Source organism: Dendrobates tinctorius, unplaced genomic scaffold, assembly GCF_039654945.1.
Source record: "Dendrobates tinctorius isolate UK_male_01 unplaced genomic scaffold, ASM3965494v1 ptg000007l, whole genome shotgun sequence".
NCBI classification, from domain to species: Eukaryota; Metazoa; Chordata; class Amphibia; order Anura; family Dendrobatidae; genus Dendrobates; species Dendrobates tinctorius.
The window spans coordinates 61,202,238-61,221,944 of NW_027361675.1; the positions used below are offsets into that span (position 1 = coordinate 61,202,238).

At 39.8% G+C, this 19,707-nt stretch overlaps 1 protein-coding gene across 2 annotated transcripts in view; it reads left to right on the plus strand.

The window, feature by feature from the left end:
* Positions 1-19,707, plus strand: part of GALNT17 (polypeptide N-acetylgalactosaminyltransferase 17) — a 785,890-nt gene that overhangs the window by 343,206 nt on the left and 422,977 nt on the right. For both annotated transcript variants that reach the window (XM_073575053.1, XM_073575045.1), the window contains exon 5: positions 533-730. In XM_073575053.1, the coding sequence (XP_073431154.1) occupies positions 533-730 (198 nt within the window). The remainder of the gene's footprint in view (positions 1-532; positions 731-19,707) is intronic.

Genomic DNA, 19,707 nt, shown 5'->3' on the forward strand with positions numbered 1-19,707 from the left:
AACCAGCGGGGGAGCGGGTTGTAGGTAAGTATCAGACACAGCGATATCGCTAACAATATCGCTATAACGTCACAAGTTATAGCGATATTGCTAGCGTTATCACTTAGTGTGACAGTACCTTAAGAGGCAGTTCTCCTGTCTCCCATCTTGTGCCCATGGATTACTGACTTGGCCAAAGAACAAGTTGGTGCAAACAGATTTCCACCAACTCTGGTTAATTTGCTACCTATGTTAATATGTAATCTTAGTAAAGTCATAGACTAATTTTGCAATTCAGAATTTACATGTTTATGAGATGAATTGGAGTGTTCAGCATTGGCATAATATAGCAGAGCTAGAATAAAAACTGTTTTTCGAGTTTTACAGTAAATGTCTGTCCAGTTTATAAATCTCTTTATCATTTAGACATAACCTCTATATTTGCTATCATAAAATACATATTTGAATTTTCCTTTTGTTTGTGTAGTTGTATGCCATAGCTACTCACTGTTATATTTTATGCAAATTATCTTAATCTCAACTCATTTTACAGGGCAGAGCCAGTTTTGTCTCGAATACAAGAAAATCGAAAGAGAGTAATTTTGCCCTCGATAGACAATATTAAGCAAGATACATTTGAAGTTCAGAGATATGAAAATTCAGCACATGGGTACAGCTGGGAACTCTGGTGCATGTATATAAGCCCTCCAAAAGACTGGTGGGATGCAGGGGATCCATCTTTACCAATCAGGTAAGTAAAGCTTAATCATCTAACTCATGAAAATATAATGTCATTTATATTATTTAACAGGAAAACATTTAATGTAACTTAACTTTATGATTTATTTTTATTATTTTTTATTTTTTTATATCTCCATATAATATAGCATGGGCATTTAATTCAGAACCAAATGTAGCATTCAGATATGTGGCATAACATATAGTGGAACTAACCTGACCAATTACTACAGTTTAGCTAGATTTGATACATCTTTGATAAATTATTATTATTACTTTTATTATCTAGACTTGCACAAGATAGATCTTCATACAGATCATTCATCCATCAAGTCGCATTGGCTTGAGATCGCTCCGAAGGCACTTAAATAATAAATTATCTACTTAAAGGGTTTATTTGCTTTGAATAATATCCCCATGTGAAAAAGGGTTCCTTATCAGACTACAATGGTCTCTCCCTTGATGCCAAGAAATTATTCATTTGCTGTTGGGAAAATTAGGGCAATAAGGCATTACAGTGTGAAAAAAATCATTTTACTGTCTGTGTAATGAAGGGCATAAAAGGTCCTCTAGGTCCCAGAGATGCTCTTTGCAACAAGTCTCTCCTTTAGCCAAGAGGTAGAAATTTTCAATAGGAGACCTCTTCTATTACGTATCCCTTTAAAAGGAACATCTCACCAGTTGTTTGCTTTCTCATCTGATAGTAGCATGATGTAGGGTTAGAAACCCTTATTCGGGTGATGAATAGCTTACTTGGCAAAATGCTGTTGTTTTGATAAAACTACTGTTTTATTTGCTGTAGATCTACAAGTTATCTGATTGCTGAGCTCTATATTACTCGGCCCACACCACTGATTGGCAACTTTCTGCATATGCAGAGTGTAATTAGAGAAATTACTATATTTATATCTATTTAAATCAAAGAGTCCTTAACCTGTATATTGGCACACATAGTTTCTGTATCACCAAGCCACAGGCACTCTAAATGAATGCTTAAATGATAAAATACTTCATTTATAATTTTTTCTTCATTGATTCTGTCTGAATACTTGAGACAACAATTGTATTCCTCTGTATGAATTTGGCATATGCTGAGCAAAAGCTTGTGATGTGTTATGGATTTCTAAAATTTGGAAAATGTTAAAGGTTTCATATAGTTGCATCATGGGCAAAATGGCGCACGATATGGTAATTTCTATGTAAAAAAAATAAATTTTAAAGACAAAATTGATTGAATAAAACTATAATAAAGATAAAGAGTGTTTAATTTGGGGTATGAATAACAATCTACTCTTAATTATGAATATTCATGTAAGAGAATTTAGTGACATTTAGCTGAAAAAGTGGCAAAAATACAGTACTATTAAATTTGAAACTTGTGCAAAAAATAACAGTTTAGTGTATGCTTTTCATTATGTCTTTAATATTTTCATAAACAGAATAATAATTCAGACTTCTGAAAGTGTACTGTAAGTAACAGAAGCTTTTTAAAAAGTAAAGATCACCTACCCACAATAAAATGCTAGAATTGGAAGATTAACTGTTTGGCCTGTGAAAAATACATTGCGTCATTAAATTCAACACATAAAAGGTTGTATTCTCGTGTGAGTGTAATCACAGGCATGCTTTTACTATGTATTCACTTAGACTAGATGAAAAGAACATTTGAAACAATTGAATTTAAGAAAATTATTTGAATCGTAGAACTGCATTTTATTATGTTTTGTAGTTTTTACCCAAGCCGTCGGGATCACACTTTTAAGCATATTTTATATATTTTCAGCATATTGGATATATTTCATATTTTGGCATAACAATTTATATTCTTCACACAATGTAAATATAAAAAAAATCTTGGAAATATTTTAGGCTGTTACAAGAAAAAATAAGAAAACTATTTGAAAAGATCTATTTCTGCAATGGGCATTAATGAAAATTGATGTGAACAGGATGTCTCCCAGGTTGCAAGGGCAAAGATTTTTGCCATACTCTATGTAAATGCAGCGTGAACTCTCTTAACCTGATACCATTTGGTAATTGAGGCAAATGAGTTTGGTATGTTTAATACATGATCTGTGTTAAATGGTGGATTTTTTAGAGGCAGTAGGTCTCCGTGAGAGTTAAAGTCCCGTAGATGAGCTGATCCTTGGCCTTCATAAACAGTACTATATAAGTATGTGACCATTTTTCCCTGTTTTTAGTTGACTTTGAGAAGCATAGAGCTCCCCAAATAGCCATGATATTGGTTTCAAAGGAACGAATAGATAGCATGAATTCTCCACTGCCGATCTGAATATCCCTTCCTGATTAGCCAGAATTAATTAGAATTGTATAAGCATAGATTGAAAAGTTTGTAAAGGATCACAGCTTCAGTATTGAAGTTGCTCATGTCAGGATGGTCAGATTAATATTTGCTGACTTGAGAAATAAATTGACCTATAACATTGACTCAACATTTTCATATTTTGCTTTCATACAAGTGATCTTTTCCCTTAGCTGTAATACATACTTAAAAGAGTTTGCCACTTTAATTATGTAGGAGACATGCTTTTCTGTTACTTACTAAAATATTAGAACTACAGGTTCTCCTGTTTTTGTTATTCTAACCTTTCTCACAGACTGCATAGTGTTCCTGTCAAAATTTGATGTTGATGAATGACTGTTCGGCCTGTTTCAAAAACAGTTTATCCAGAGAACAAAGCAGCTTAAAGGGGATTTCCTTAGAACAAAGTTGATTTTAATCACCATTTTAATCAATAGATCTTTGAATAATATACCATAGGTTCCACAATTGGATGTGATTAAAAAAAATGTTCCTGTGTTGAGATAATCTTATAAATGTGTCCTTGCTATGTGCTGTGTAATGACTGTGTCTGACCGTGCAGGAACATGATCTGATCAGACCAAATCTGGGCAGGGAAAGAAGTAAGAGAGGATACAGACTGGACAGCATTGGATCTCGCATTATTCTTTATTTCAAGTAAAATATTGCTTAAAAACACACAAAGAAATGTTTTGCCTCATAAAAAGAATCAGCTGTGATCTCCTTCTTTATAGTCTATATACTCTCATTTGCACCCCCGCCCAGGAGATGTGGTATGCATGGCCCAATCCTTTTCCTGGCATGATTGTCCCCCACCCCATCCTGGTATGCATGGCCCTATCAGAAAGCATTAAAAAAACAAACCATTACACTTATATTCCCGGCGCACCCTCGCAGCATCCTGCTCCATTGCCAGAAGCTGCTTCATGCTTGTAAGCAGCACATGGCAGGGATGTCATGCGCTGCTTGCAAGTTGAAGGGCATCTGCCGATATGCTCATTGCTCTGCACGACAGGACTGTGTGCATGGTGAGCAATGAGTATTCATTGCTCTTCAGTAGTGCGCACAGATTCAGTCAGAGCCGTCCTGTAGCTGTCAGCGGTCACATGTGCCGTTACTAAAGAGCATTCACCGCATTCCATGCCCATTCGTTTCTCTTAAGTAGCGGCACATGTGACCACCCACTGACAGCTGCAGGAAGCAGGCGGCTGACACTGTGCACCACTGAAGAGCAATGAATACTCACTGCTTTCTGCACGCACAGTCCCAGCATGCAGAGCAGTGACTATTCCGGCAGCTGTCCTTCAGCTTGCAAGTAGCGCATGACGTCCCTGCCATGCGCTGCTTACAAGATAAAAGCATTGGAACAAGATGCTGCAAGGAAGCGCTGGGAAGGTAAGTGTAATGGCTTTATTTTAATGTTTTCTCATGGGGCCATGTGTTGTGAGTTCATTTTCCCCTTCACCATTGAGGTCTGATGAACTCCCTCTTCTGGTGAAGGAAGGTAGTGAGGCTGATTACCAAGCACCTGAGCAGAATGATGATGACTGGGTGACTGGAATCGCTGACTGGATATAAGGCAGCCGACGCCCTTCTGCCTTTCGGGTAATCTCTCTGAGGGATTCTAGGAGACCAGTCTGATTCCTGCTCCTTAAAAGCTAAGTTTTCTGCTCTGCTTTTTGCATTTGTGTTGTGGTTTTGTTTTGCCTTATTTTTCTGGATTTCTGCCATTCCCTGCTGGGGTGAGCTGAATTCATTTTTGCTCTGTCTTCAGAAAATACCTGAGTACTGATATAGTCTTTTTGAAGCCTAGTGTCTTCAAGGCTTTTTCCCTAGCAGTCTGTTGGCTCTTGTTTTGATAGGGTTTTGGCGAATTGCAGACAGCAGCTTTTCTATCCTGTCCTATTTAGTTAGCTTGGGCCCCATCATTTGCTCAGCTTATCTTTCTATCTGTGTGAGTGTTTTTTCATCTTGCTTCACCGTCATTATATGTTGGAGGCTGCCTATTGCTTTGGGGTCTGCTCTGGGGTAGTTTAGATTTCCCTTTCTGTCTTTAGGCTATTCAGTTCTCTGGCTGTGATCGAGGGGTCTAGGGCACCGTAGGAACCCCCCACGGCTACTGCTAGTTGTTGTTGATAGGTTCAGGGGTCTGCAATCCGATAGCTGCCAACTTCTCTGGTTTTCTGAACTTAGCTAGTATTTCTGTTTTTGCCTCCTATGGTGACTCATTCATAACAGAAATCACCCGCCATACCGCAGATCCTAGGGTACTCAATAGCAGGAAAGAATTGTAAAAAAAAAAAAAAAAAAAAAAAAAAGAGTGTGTATATTTTTTCCTCTATATCTCTGAGGCCATAGGGGGAATTTTTTTTTCTCTCAGTGGAGATAAAGCAATTGTCTGGCAGCTCGCTGCAGAAGTGCGGGGAATTTCCGCCTACCTTGCTCATTCACATGCTGCTGAACCAAAGATCCCTACTCCTGATGTGTTTTTTGGGGATCGTTCTAAATTTTTGAATTTCAAAAATAATTGCAAATTATTTTTTGCCTTGAAGCCTAACTCGTCAGGGAGCTCCGCGCAGCAGGTTAAAATTGTCATCTCTTTGCTGCGTGGCGATCCCCAGGATTGGGCATTTTCCTTGAAACCAGATGATCCTATTCTGACTAATGTGAATGCATTTTTTCAAGCCTTAGGGTTGTTGTATGATGAACCTAATGCTATTGATCAGGCTGAAAAGACCCTGTTGGCATTGAGCCAGGGTCGAGATTCTGCAGAATTGTACTGTCAAAAATTCCGAAAGTGGGCGGTCCTTACTACCTGGAATGATAATGCCTTGGCAGCTCTCTTTCGGAAGGGTTTGTCAGAAGCCGTAAAAGATACTATGGTGGTATTTCCTGTTCCCTCTGGTCTTGACGATTCTATGTCATTAGCCATTCAGATTGATCGGCGTTTACGTGAACGCAGGACTGCACGAGAGGTGTTGCCACCTGTTGAACAAGTGTCTGAACCTATGCAATGTGATAGAGTTTTGTCCAGGGAGCAACGTCAGGAGTTCAGAAGGCGTAATAAGCTGTGTTTTTTTTGTGGAGATGCCTCGCATATTATTTCTGTCTGTCCTAAATGAGAGAAACGTTTTGCACACAAGTTTTCTGTGGGTGGTGTTCAACCTAAGTTTCTTCTGGCAATTACTCTGATCTGCTCCCGGTCCACATTTTCAGCCAAGGCTTTTGTGGATTCGGGAGCAGCCCTGAACCTAGTGGACTTGGATTTTGCTAAACGTTGTAGATTTCCGATGACACCTCTGCGGACGCCTATCCCTTTGAGGGGGATTGATGCTACTCCTTTGGCGAAAAATAAACCTCAGTTTTGGACCCAGGTGGTAATGCGGGTCGCCCCAGACCATCAAGAAAATTGCAGATTTTTGGTGTTGCATAATTTGCATGATACCATTGTTCTGGGGTTTTCCTGGTTGCAAATTCATAATCCAGTTTTGGATTGGAAATCTGTGTCTGTGGTGAGTTGAGGTTGTCGGTGTGCCCTTAGTGAGGCTCCGTTTTTTTCCACCTCTCCTCAGTCGCATGATGATCCTGACTATTTGGCGGACTTTTATGATGTATTTAGTGAGAATGAGTTTGCGTCTTTGCCTCCTCATAGGAGTTATGACTGTGCAATTGAACTGAGCCCGGGGTGTAAATTTCCCAAGGGTCGGCTCTTTAATTTATCTGTACCCGAGCACAAGGCTATGCGATCCTATATTAAGGAGGCAATGGAGAAGGGTCATATTAGACCATCCTCTTCACCCTGAGGTGCCGGTTTTTTTTCGTAGCCAAAAAGGATGGTTCATTAAGGCCTTGTATTGATTATCGTGCCCTCAACAAAATTACTATTAAATATCAGTATCCGTTACCACTGATTTCGGATCTATTCTCCAGAGTTAAAGGTGCTTGCTGGTTTACCAAGCTTGGCCTCAGGGGGGCGTATAATCTTATCCGCATTAAGCATGGGGATGAATGGAAGACGGCGTTTAATACTCCGGAGGGACATTTTGAGTACCTGGTGATGCCTTTTGGGCTCACTAATGCCCCTTCTGTCTTCCAGTGCTTCATGAACAACATTTTCTGAGACTTTGTGGATAAATTTTTGATTATCTATCTGGATGATATTTTGATCTTCTCCAAAGATTGGGATTCTCATGTGGAATATGTTCGGACTGTGTTCCGGATCTTGAGGGAGAATTCCCTGTATGTCAAAGGATCGAAATGCCTTTTTGGGGTACAGAGGATTTCATTTTTGTGATTTATTTTGTCTCCGTCAACTATTGAAATGGACCCGGCCAAGGTACAGGCCATTTATGATTGGGTTCAGCCCACTTCTTTGAAGGCCCTCCAGAAGTTCTTGGGTTTTGCTAATTTTTATCGGAAATTTATAGCAAAATTTTCTAGTATTGCCAAGCCATTGACTGATCTGACTAAAAAGGGTGCTGATGTGTTGAATTGGTCTCCGGAGGCTGTTTCTTCCTTTCAGGAGCTGAAGCGAAGATTCACTTCTGCCCCGGTTTTGCGGCGACCTGATGTCTCACTCCCGTTCCAGGTAGAGGTGGACGCTTCTGAGATTGGTGCAAGAGCTGTTTTGTCCCAAAAGGATCCTGTAACATCTAAAATGAATCCTGTGCTTTCTTTTCCCGAAAGTTCTCTCCATCTGAACGTAACTATGATGTGGGGAATCGGGAACTGTTAGCCATGAAATGGGCATTTGAGGAGTGGAGACATTGGTTGGAGGGAGCTAAACATCAAGTCGTGGTCCTCACTGACCACGAGAATTTGATTTACCTGGAGTTGGCCAAACGCTTGAACCCTAGACAGGCTAGGTGGGCCTTGTTTTTACACGTTTTGATTTTGTGGTCTCTTTTCTTCCGGACACTAAGAATGTCAAGGCAGACGCCCTCTCTAGGAGCTTCTTTGCTGATTCTCCTGTGGTGACCAAGCCTGCTACCATCTTAGACGAAGGGGTAGTTCTTTCTGCCATCTCGCCCCATTTGAGACGTGCTCTGGAAGTGTTCCAGGAGGACAAACCTGAGCGTTGTCCCAGTGGAAAGTTGTATGTTCCTGACCAGTGGAAGAAGAGAGTGATGTCTGAAGTTCATTGCTCTGCATTGGCTGGTCATCCAGGTATCTTTGGTACTAGAGATCTGGTGAGTCGGTCTTTTTGGTGGCCCACCTTGTCTCGTGATGTCAGGAATTTTGTGCAGTCTTGTGGGACTTGCTCCCGGTCTAAACCTTGTTCTCGCTCTAGTGGGTTGTTGATGCCTTTGCCGGTCCCCAGGAGGCCATGGACCCATATTTCAATGGATTTAATCTCTGATATGCCTGTCTCTCAGAGAATGACTGTTATTTGGGTGATTTGTGATAGGTTCTCTAAGATGGTTCATCTTGTACCACTCCCTAAGTTGCCATCTTCCTCTGAGTTGGTGCCCCTGTTTTTGCAACAGGTGGTTCGCTTGCTCGGGATTCCTGAGAACACTGTATCTGACAGAGGAGTTCAGTTTGTGTCTAGATTTTGGAGGACTTTCTGTTCCAAGCTGGGAATTCAGTTGTCCTTCTCCTCTGCTCTTCACCCTCAGACCAATGGGCAGACGGAGAGAACAAACCAGACCTTGGAGTCGTATTTGAGATGTTTTATTTCCGCTGATCAGGATGATTGGGTTTCATTTTTACCCTTGGCCGAATTTGCTTTAAATAATAGAGCTAGTTCTGCCACTTTGATGTCACCTTTTTTTTGTAACTTTGGGTTTCATCCTCGATTTTCTTCATGGCAGGCGGAGCCTTCTGCCTGCCCAGGTGTTGACACTGTGGTGGAGAGAATGCACCAGATCTGGGACCAAGTGGTGGATAAGTTATCTCTCTCCCAGGAAAAGGCCCAGCAGTTTTCCAACCGACATAATACCATTGGTCCCCAGATTAAGGTTGGTGATATGGTTTGGTTATCATCAAAAAATATCGCTATGAAGGTGGCTTCTCCTAAGTTTAAGCCTAGATTTATTGGACCTTACAAGATTTTGGAGATTATTACTCCGGTCTCTTTTCGTTTGGCTCTTCCTGTCACATTTAAAATCCATAATGTGTTTCATAAGTCCATGTTGAAGAGGTTTGTTGAACCAGTTGCTGGGGTGGCACCTCCGGAACCTGTATTGGTTGAAGGTAACATGGAATATGAGGTAGAGAAGATACTGGATTCACATCTGGCTAGACGGAGACTCCAGTATTTGGTTAAGTGGAAGGGTTATGGTCAGGAGGATAATTCCTGGGTCTCTGCCTCTGATATTCATGCCAAAAGATTGGTGCGTGCCTTTCATCGGGCTCACCCTGATCGCCCTGGTGGCGTGGATGAGGGTTCGGTGACCCCTCCTCAAGGGGGAGGTACTGTTGTGAGTTCATTTTCCCCTTCACCATTGAGGTCTGATGAACTCCCTCTTCTGGTGAAAGAAGGTAGTGAGGCTGATTACCAAGCACCTGAGCAGAATGATGATGACTGGGTGACTGGAATCGCTGACTGGATATAAGGCAGCCAACGCCCTTCTGCCTTGCGGGTGATTTCTCTGAGGGATTCTGGGAGACCAGTCTGATTCCTGCTCCTCAAAAGCTAAGTTTTCTGCTCTGCTTTTTGCATTTGTGTTTTGGTTTTGTTTTGCCTTGTTTTTTTGGATTTCTGCCATTCCCTGCTGGGGTGAGCTGAATTCATTTTTGCTCTGTCTTCAGAAAATACCTGAGTACTGATATAGTCTTTTTGAATCCTAGCGTCTTCAGGGCTTTTTTCCCTATCAGTCTGTTGGCTCTTGTTTTGATAGGGTTTTGGCGAATTGCAGACAGCAGCTTTTCTATCCTGTCCTATTTAGTTAGCTTGGGCCCCATCATTTGCTCAGCCTATCTTTCTATCTGTGTGAGTGTTTTTTCATCTTGCTTCACCGTCATTATATGTTGGGGGCTGCCTATTGCTTTGGGGTCTGCTCTGGGGCAGTTTAGATTTCCCTTTCTGTCTTTAGGCTATTTAGTTCTCCGGCTGTGATCGAGGGGTCTAGGGCACCGTAGGAGCCCCCCACGGCTACTGCTAGTTGTTGTTGATAGGTTCAGGGGTCTGCAATCCGATAGCTGCCAACTTCTCTGGTTTTCTGGACTTAGCTAGTATTTCTGTTTTTGACTCCTACGGTGACTCATTTATAACAACCATGCATACCAGGATGGGGTTGTGGCTAATCATACCCAGACCGGGATGGGGTCAATCATACCAGGGTAAGGATGAGGCCCTGCATACCCGGATAGGGATGGGGCCATGCATACTAAGATGAGATGGGGCCCCTGTGTGTCATGTGAAGGCATGCATACCAGGATGGGGATGAGGGGGACCATTCCTAACATGATAGGGATGTGGGGCCATGCCTACCATACAAGAGATAAAGGGTACATGTATATCAGGCTAAGGATGAGGGAGGCATACATACCAGGATGGGGATGAGGGCCATGTATAACAGGATAGGGATAAGGGGGCCATGAATACCAGGAAAGTGATGTGTGGGCTATGCATACTAGGATAGGGATAAGGGGGCCATGTGCATCAGGAAGGGGATGAGGAAACCATATATAATTAGGATAGGGGATACATATTATGTACAGAATTGACCACATTTTTTGCTTCAATTTTTTTTCCTTACTTTCTCCTCTAAAACCTAGGTGCATCTTATGGTCCGGTGCTTCTTAGGCTGGTTTCACATTTGCGTTTTTTAGCGCTGGAAAAAAACGCATATGTGCGCATGCGTTTTTTCCCCTATATTTAACATGGGTGCGCATACCTGCGCGCTTGTAAGCGCATGTATGCGATTTTCATGCGCTGCGTTTTTTTGGGGTGTGCGTTTGTATTTTCCAGACGCAGCATGTTGCATTTTTTGGCCCTGCAAAAAAGCGCATGCGCACATATGCGCACGTTTTGCGCTAAAAATGGCCATTATAGCCTATGGATGCGCATATGTGCGCACTGGCATGCTCATGTATGCGGTTTTTTGCATATGCGCTTTTTTTTTAACCATGGAATTTAGGGGTTTGGGTTAGAGTTAGGGTTAGTTAAGGGGTTTAGGGTTAGGGTTAGGGTCAGGGTCAGGGTTAGGGTTGGGGTTTGGGTCAGGGTTAGGGTTAAGTATGGTTTGGTTAAGGGTTAGGGTCAGGGTTAGGGTCAGGATTAGGGTTAAGTATGGTTTGGTTAAGGGTTAGGGTCAGGGTTAGGGTTAGGGTTAGGGTCAGGGTTAGGGTTAGGGTTAGGGTCAGGGTTAGGGTTAGGGTTAGGGTTAAGTATGGTTTTGTTAAGGGTTAGGGTCAGGGTTAGGGTCAGGATTAGGGTTAAGTATGGTTTGGTTAAGGGTTAGGGTCAGGGTTAGGGTTAGGGTTAGGGTCAGGGTTAGGGTTAGGGTCAGGGTTAGGGTTAGGGTCAGGGTTAGGCTTAAGTATGGTTTTGTTAAGGGTTAGGGTCAGGGTTAGGGTTAGGGTTAGGGTCAGGGTTAGGGTTAGGGTTAGGGTTAGGGTCAGGGTTAGGGTTAGGGTTAGGGTCAGGGTTAGGGTTAGGGTTAGGGTTAGGGTTAGTTAGGGTTTAGGGTTTGGGTTAGGGTTAAGTATGATTTGGTTAAGGGTTAGGGTCAGGGTTAGGGTTAGGGTTAGGGTCAGGGTTAGGGTTAGTAAAGTCATGGTTTGGGTTAGTGTGAGGGGCCACCTAATGTTGGAAAAAAACGCAAACGCGGTAAAAACGCACTAAAAACGCATACAAACGCATAAAAACGCTGCGTTTTTTTCATGCATGCTCATAAAAATGCTTGAAAAAAACGCAGCAGTTGTATGCTTTTGTATGCGTTTTTTCAATGCATTTTTTTGCGGGAAAAACGCGCTGCAAAAAAAAGCAAGTGTGAAACTAGCCTTATAGTCCGAAAAATATGGCATATTATTTTAATATTTTCATATACAGACAAATGCTTTATTACACCAGATTCCATGTATGTACTATAAATAGATGAAAATATCCACGCATAATAAACATTTTGTAAACATATTGCAAGTCCTCAACAGATTCAAGGTCATATGTATATCCTTATCTAAAAATAAGCAATAATAATATCCACCTAAAGTGTTTTTTCTTCATGAAATATCTTGATACATTATGCTGAATGACATGCAATCTATGGAAATAAACACTAAGCTGCAAACTCAGGTAGGGATTATGGACTATCAGAGACAGGGATGTGTAGGTAGATATACCTGCAATGTCTGATCAAGTTTTAAGTACCGCCTGAGGGGTCAAACAGGTTATTTACCTGTCAAGAGAAAGTGCTGACAGGCTCGATCTGATAAAAGTGAACAAAACCTGGATTAGCCCCAAGTTTTCTACACAACCAGATGACAGCAGCACATAAAGGGATTTAGTTCTTCAATATTTAAATGAGGCCTGCCAGTTGTTCACTTCAACGGTCTATGGACGACTGGATGACCCTACTTATAATTTTTTTTCCTGGCTTTGCTCTTTGTTCAAAGCCTTCATGAGTGTAGAAGCACTTTTGAAAATATTTTTATGAGGCCATCCAGTTGTTGCCTTCAAGGGTCTATGGATGACTGTATTAATCTCCTTATCATTTTTTCATGGCTTTGCACTTTGTCCAGAGCTTTTATAAATGTTGGAGCACATCAACTTCACTTTTTTAATATTTTAACCTTTTTTACCACCTTAGGTTTTTCTGTTTTTAAGTTTTCGCATTTTCCTCCTCTACTTCCCCGAACCATTACTTTTTTATTTTTCTGTCAATATGAACATGTGAGGGCTTGCTTTTTGGGGAACAAGTTGTAGTTTTAAACAGCACCATTGGTGTTACCATATAATAGAATGAAAAATGATTAAATTACAAAAAGTGCAATTCCACATTTGTTTACTAAATGCTAAAACTGACCAGTCATTATGATTCTTCAAGTCATACTTTTTAGATACTAAACATGCATAGGTTCTTTTTTATTTAAATAGTGAATAAATATCCAAAGTTTGAAAAAACAGGTGTAATTTTCCAAGACCTGAAGCATCTCCATTTTTTGTGATTTGAGGCTGAGTGAGAGCTTATTTTTTTCTTGTCGAGTGGATGTTTTAATGATAACATTTTGGGGTAGATATGATGCAATGCTGTGGTGACAAAAAAAATTGTAATTGTGGCTTTTTTATTCTTTTCTCGTTACGCCATTTACGGATCTGATTAATTGGTTTTATATTGATCGAATGATTCTGAACATGGCGATACCGAATATGTGTAGTTTTTATTTTTTTCACTTTATTTTGAATGGGGAAAAATGGGGTGATTTAAACTTATATTTTTTATATTCTTAAAAACCTTTTTTTTTTACTTTTTACTAGCTTCAAAAGTCTCCATGGGAGACTAGAAGTTGCAATAATCCAATCACCGGTGCTACACACAGCAGGGCTCAGCATTTGCCAGAATTGACAAATGGCCAGTCCGGCCCTGGTTGTCATGCTAACATAGATTGACAGCGGTATTTAACATGTTAACAGCCGTGGATGGATCGCAACTCGACCCATGGCTACTCGGGGCACATATCAGCTGATTAAATCAGCTGCCAAGAGCTGGAAAAATTGCAGGCTCATCGCTGAAGCCCGCATCAAACGGGGGGAGGCAACCTATGACATACCTATACGTCATAGGTTGTAAAGGGGTTAATGAGCCCTCAGTTTGTTGCCTTCAAAGGCCTATGATGAGCAGGCTTATATTTTTTCCTGGCTTTGCTCTGTGTGCAGAACTTTTATGAGTGTAGTACTACAACTATATTTTGTTCAGAATGTTTGAATGAGGTACTACAGTTGGTGCCTTCAAGGGTGCATGAATGGCCCAGCTTGTAACTTTTGGCAGGCTTAGCACTGCGCAGAAGTTTTATTTGTAGGAGTACCACAACTATACTTTGAAACAAAAAAAGAAACAGGGGCATTGCCATGTATGCGCCCGCTTAGACTGACATTGTGGAGCCAAATGATGGACAAGCTCACCTGGATGACTTGAGCAATCACAAACAAAACTTTGGTAAAGGCTGTCTGCAGCACTCGTCGCAAATCCCAGCAGGGATTAAAAACAAACCCAAAATAACAGGCTGGAAAAAAATGACTATTTGAAGGAGCTGTCTTACTGGATATAGTATTAAAAAAAAAAACATGTTCCTAGAGCGGACCACTCTCTTCATCAGGTACAAATAAAGATAAAACCATACATAAAAAGTGAATTGCATTCTTATTAGCACATACACCAGGTCTAAATATTTTGATTAATGAATCATTTAACCCTTACCATGTAATCACATATTAATATAAATATATACCCCCAAACATTAAACAGAGCAATTAGCAATAACAAGCAGATATCAATGCATCCCTATTCAGCCTATATGGTCTATACATTCATTCAATCCTTCAGGAAATAATGTGGACAATTTAAAAATCCAGAAACTTTCCCTCTTCACCAATCTGATATCTATTAGTATGACTAGACAGTATTTGTTCTATTATAATAACTTCTAGATTAGCGGGGTTTTTTCATGCACATGAAAAAATGCCTCTACAATCTATGATTCATAATCCCATTTTTTATATAAGACCTGTGTTTATACATCTTGAGATGTTTTGGCATAGTGGTCCGTTATGCATATTGCGATTTACATTGACACTGCAATACATAAATTACAAAAGAAATGTTCCAATTTAAAAAAACTTTTTACCAAAAAATTTCCCCTGTAGCAACTGATACAAATCACTTTCTACCTGAATGTATCCATTTACATTACATTTCTGATTACCACATCTATAGGTTCCACAAGTTTCCAGACGAGTACTGCTAATTTGCAATATGTAGGATGGGCCAATATGCCAATACATCTAAGGATGATTAAATACAGGTCTAATAATAAAATAAAAATAAAATAAAAATGGTATTATGAACCATAGTTTGTTGAGGCATTTTTTTCATGTGCATGAAAAAACCCTGCCAGTCTACAATGTATTATATGACCTTGCTTGTAATTTCTAGCAGCCTTTGCACTTAGTGAACACCATTTATGAGTCTAGGAGTACCACTACATGACAATTTGAATAGAATGATGTATGTTGTCTTCCTTTAGGTCTAATACAGTGTGTATTTGACTCCCTCATACATGACATTTTTGGTAATACATGCTTATTTCTGAAATTACACTGAAATTTCTAATTTTTTAGTGCAAATTGCAATTTTGTTTTCCTTAAATTATTATTTTTCTTACGCCTTTTTAAATGTCGCTTTTTATCCAAGTCATTATACAGGAAAGAATGTTTCTTAACATTTGTTTTCCTGTAAACTTCAATTTCTTGTCAATTTTGAATGATTTCTTGTCAGTCCTTAAAGTGGAGTAAAAGTGTGACAACATCATTCTCAGCAGCGATCTGAGTCACAAATGCTTCCACTGGTCTTTTCCATGCTTTTCTCCTTCCATTCAGCCTTTTTCCCATCCATTTCATCATTTTTACTGTCCCCCAGACCACCTTGTAGGATCTGCCGGACCATTGACTCCCTTTATAGTCTTTATTCAAAAAGAACATGTGAGCATTAGGAATTGCTTGGTTCAAGTAGCGAGCATCTGAGCATTTTAGTGCTCTCTCATCTCTTTTAAGGACTGGTCTGGTCACATAATCCTACAATAGCAACCATTTTATGGAGAGGAGCATCATGCTTCTGTGAGGAAGTACTAACATCTGTAAAAGTAGAATCTGCACTACTTAGCTATTTTGTAAGTTCCACAAAACCTTATCCCCAAAACTTTATCTCCTTAAATTAAAGTGGCCATCCCTTTGAACAGGGAAAAGGATGAAGTTTCAGTAGTACATCTCATTCGGAAAAGCAGAAAACTTTAGCCAAGCTCACATTTTCCTCTGATAGTAATTTTGCATAGCATTGGAATTTATGTGTGAGCTGGAAGCACTTTTCAATGTGCATTCATAAAGGATGCTGTGAGACGGTAGGGGGAGCACTCCACTGACATCACCAACACAGAAAAAAGCTTTTTCACGCAGCAAGAATAGACAAGTAGCTCTAATTATAATCATGACACCATGAAAATAATCACATGTAAGGACAAGCTGGCACACTGCTATTAGAAAATGTTAAGCTTGAAGAAAGTATGATAGTCCAGTAATGAAATAGCATAAACCTCAGGAACAAAAAGAGAAAGATATAAATTCTTGCTGAATACATTGTTTATTGTGATCCGGCACCAAAGAAAGTCGAATGTTTAGCCAACGTTTTGACCAATTAGTGGTCTTTCTCAAGGATATATCTGTTGATGCTTGCAAGTTATAGAGTGATTTGCAGTCAAATCTCATTTGACTGCACTTCCCTCTACATCTGGAAAGCATCAACACATATATTCTTGAAAAAGTCAACTGGTTGATCAAAATGATGGACATACATCTGTCTTTCTTTGATGTCAGATCACAATAAAACATATTTGCTGCAAGAATGTTTACAATTCTCATTTCAGTGCTGGGGTTTACGCTATTACCATGAAAATAGTGCTCTGTCTGAAAACAGGAAAGAAATTAAATGCAATTTATGGAAGTCATGAAAAGAATTAGAAAATCTACTACTAATATTAAACATATATCTACATATGCCTAGGTTAAAATAACAATTGTGATTATTTTGTGTATACTGATAATATGGAAATTATCTACAGATGAAATATTTTAAATTAACTGATGTGTATTGAAGTTAGAAAGTGTCTACTTCTTATAAATAGGATTACTACTAAAATATAGCTTAGCCACTAATAGCAAAAATAGAGATGAATTCCAGTTGCCTGACACAGCATCCGGCAAACTTGCTTAACTTTGAAAAGAACATTTGAAAGTTAAAACATTGAAATCACTTTGATGCTTTAGAAACTAAGAACATGTGGTTGCCATGACAAATCTTATAATGGTTGGTCTTGAAATGAAAGAGCGTTCCTTGCTTCTTAATATCTCTGATAATTTCTTAACAATGAAAATAAATTATTCATCAAGATTTATAATTACCTCTAATTGCTTTAAACCTTGCATTAGTTTATCATATTATATTGCATATCCTAGCATTGGGAAAAGAATAATATTAAACTTATCTAAAGAGAACCATTCTTCATGCAAAGAAATTTCAAATTAGGAAATTCTAAAACCAGTTAGATTTCTGATATCTAGCACCAGATGGTTGAGATTTCCTTAGATCCATAGCCCTTAGTTTTATATAACAATTCAAATATTGGAACTGTCTGAAATTGACGTGTTTTAATATGTGAAAAATAAAAGAGTAAGGGTACCATTACACTAAGTGATGCACCAGCGATCCCGACAACGATATGGATCGCTGGTGCATCGCTAAGTGGTCGCTAGTGAGCTGCCACACAGGCAGATCTCACCAGCGACATAGCAGTGGTCGGGGGTCGCTACTTACCTGTCAGACGAGGCAATCCTGACGTCCTCCCGCCCGCGTCCACGCGTCGCTCGTCGGCGCCACAGGAAGCCCAGCAGGAAGCAGACGACGAGAAACGGTCCAGGACGTTCTCGCGTGATCAGCGATAATCAGCGGGGAGCCGGTCGGAGGTAAGTATCAGACATAGCGATGTCGCTAGCAATATCGCTGCTACGTCACAAAAACCAGTGATGTTACAGCGATATTGCTAGAGATCTCGCTGTGTGTAACGGGGGCTTTAGGCCTGTTTTTTAAGTAAAAAAGGCTATACCAATAGTACAAAGTGTATTGTGAACAAAGTATAAAATCCAACTGAAACAGTTAATTTGTCTAACAGAATCTTGGCAAATATTAAAATGCACATACTGTAATTGTACATATATTCTAGAAATAAATAAAAATTCATGATGGATATTAAATAATTACAAGTTTACTAAATGTGGGTGATGTAATAGGATAAAACTAGTTGTAGAAATTATCATAGATTGTATTTTTCAGTGGCAATTGGTTCAGACCAATTTTTAGCGATTAGTAAGAAAAGATAACCAAGAAGTATCATTTCTCCTTGTGGAAAATAACATGCTAAGCATGTCGAGGTGAAGAGACTTAAAGCCGCAATGCTCCTCTGGGAAATATGCTAATTATGCAAATTGTCTCTTCAGAGAGGAAGAGGACTAGAACTCTAGTGCCACCTATTGGAGGTAGCAATCCTAAAAGTCAATGTTGACCCTTTAACGAGCCTAGTTACATGACTTAGGATAAAAGCCAAGCCAGAATCTCCATTTGCAGACACTGTGTTTCGGGGTACTGCCCCTCATCAGTGCAAAGTGGGAGAAGATCTGGTTTGGCTGTGAGAGAGGCGTCTGACCGATATCCAAGAAGTATAATTTCTCCTTGCGGAGAATAACATGCTAAGCATGTCGAGGTGAGGAGACTTAAAGCCGTAATGCTCCTCTGGGAAATATGCTAATTATGCAAATTAGATACACATTCCCCTACAAATTGGAAATAGCAAAACTCACAGAACTATAAACACAAAAGATTCCCACAGTACAATTAAGAAGTGGAAGTCAGAGAGTTTTTGAAGCTAGAATCACATAATTTTATTAAATCAAAAAATAAAATACAAAGTATATACACCTTAATGGCCAGAGGTGTACAAAAACAACATAGTCAGACTATTTATGTGACTTAATCAACATTGGTCAGCAGGCTTATTAAGAAACGTCAATGCTTCCTGCTGCCGTGGACAAGTTAAAGCATACATACAAATAGTGACCGCCTATCTGACTGCGTAAGATGCTTCACATGAATGCCTAAAAACGGCCAAAAATTGAATGTGACATTATAATCAAACTGCACTTACATGTTGTAATTGAAACCGCTGCTCAGGCCTGCCGCCCCTATGCGCATTACGCCGTGGCTTCCTCAGGAGGCGTGGCTAGATTTATCTGACGTTGGTATATATATTGTAAGCAACCAATAGAAATGATCGGCACATAAAGTGACGTCATAACGCATGCGCTCTGTCCTAGAAACGTTGTCCATAGCATTCAATATTACTATATAACATGAATGGACAGCGCATTTATCATTGTGTTTAATACCGGATCAGTGCGCTAAGTCACTCTGTAAATATAAAATAGATAGGCTGCTATTGAATAGCATATGAAACATCGGTGGAATGAAAAAGCGGCGCATGCGTAGACGTATCCCGGCTTAGAACCAGAGGCTATCACTCGGCGCTCCCAGAGTGCAGAGAGGCAGGTTGCTAAGCAACCTGACGCCAACCGCAAACTTAGCGGGCACTATGTGAAAGCCTCAAGCAGGGACACCATCAGGCATGCGCACATCACCCAGAGATGGCGTGTAATAAGATATCAACTCGCAACATCAAACAAAATAAACTAAATTCCTATCAGAGCATATGATAACTATTACAGAAGTGAATAAATATTAACCATATCCTATGAAATATAAGTATAGTTTATAAAATAGTTAATGATAACAATGTGCTTAAACTGTAATATGACATATTGATCAATAAAACAGACAAACGAGCGAAAATTAGTGCCTTCATAATACAATAAGAAATTATGTTAAAGTGCAACAGTGCCTAAT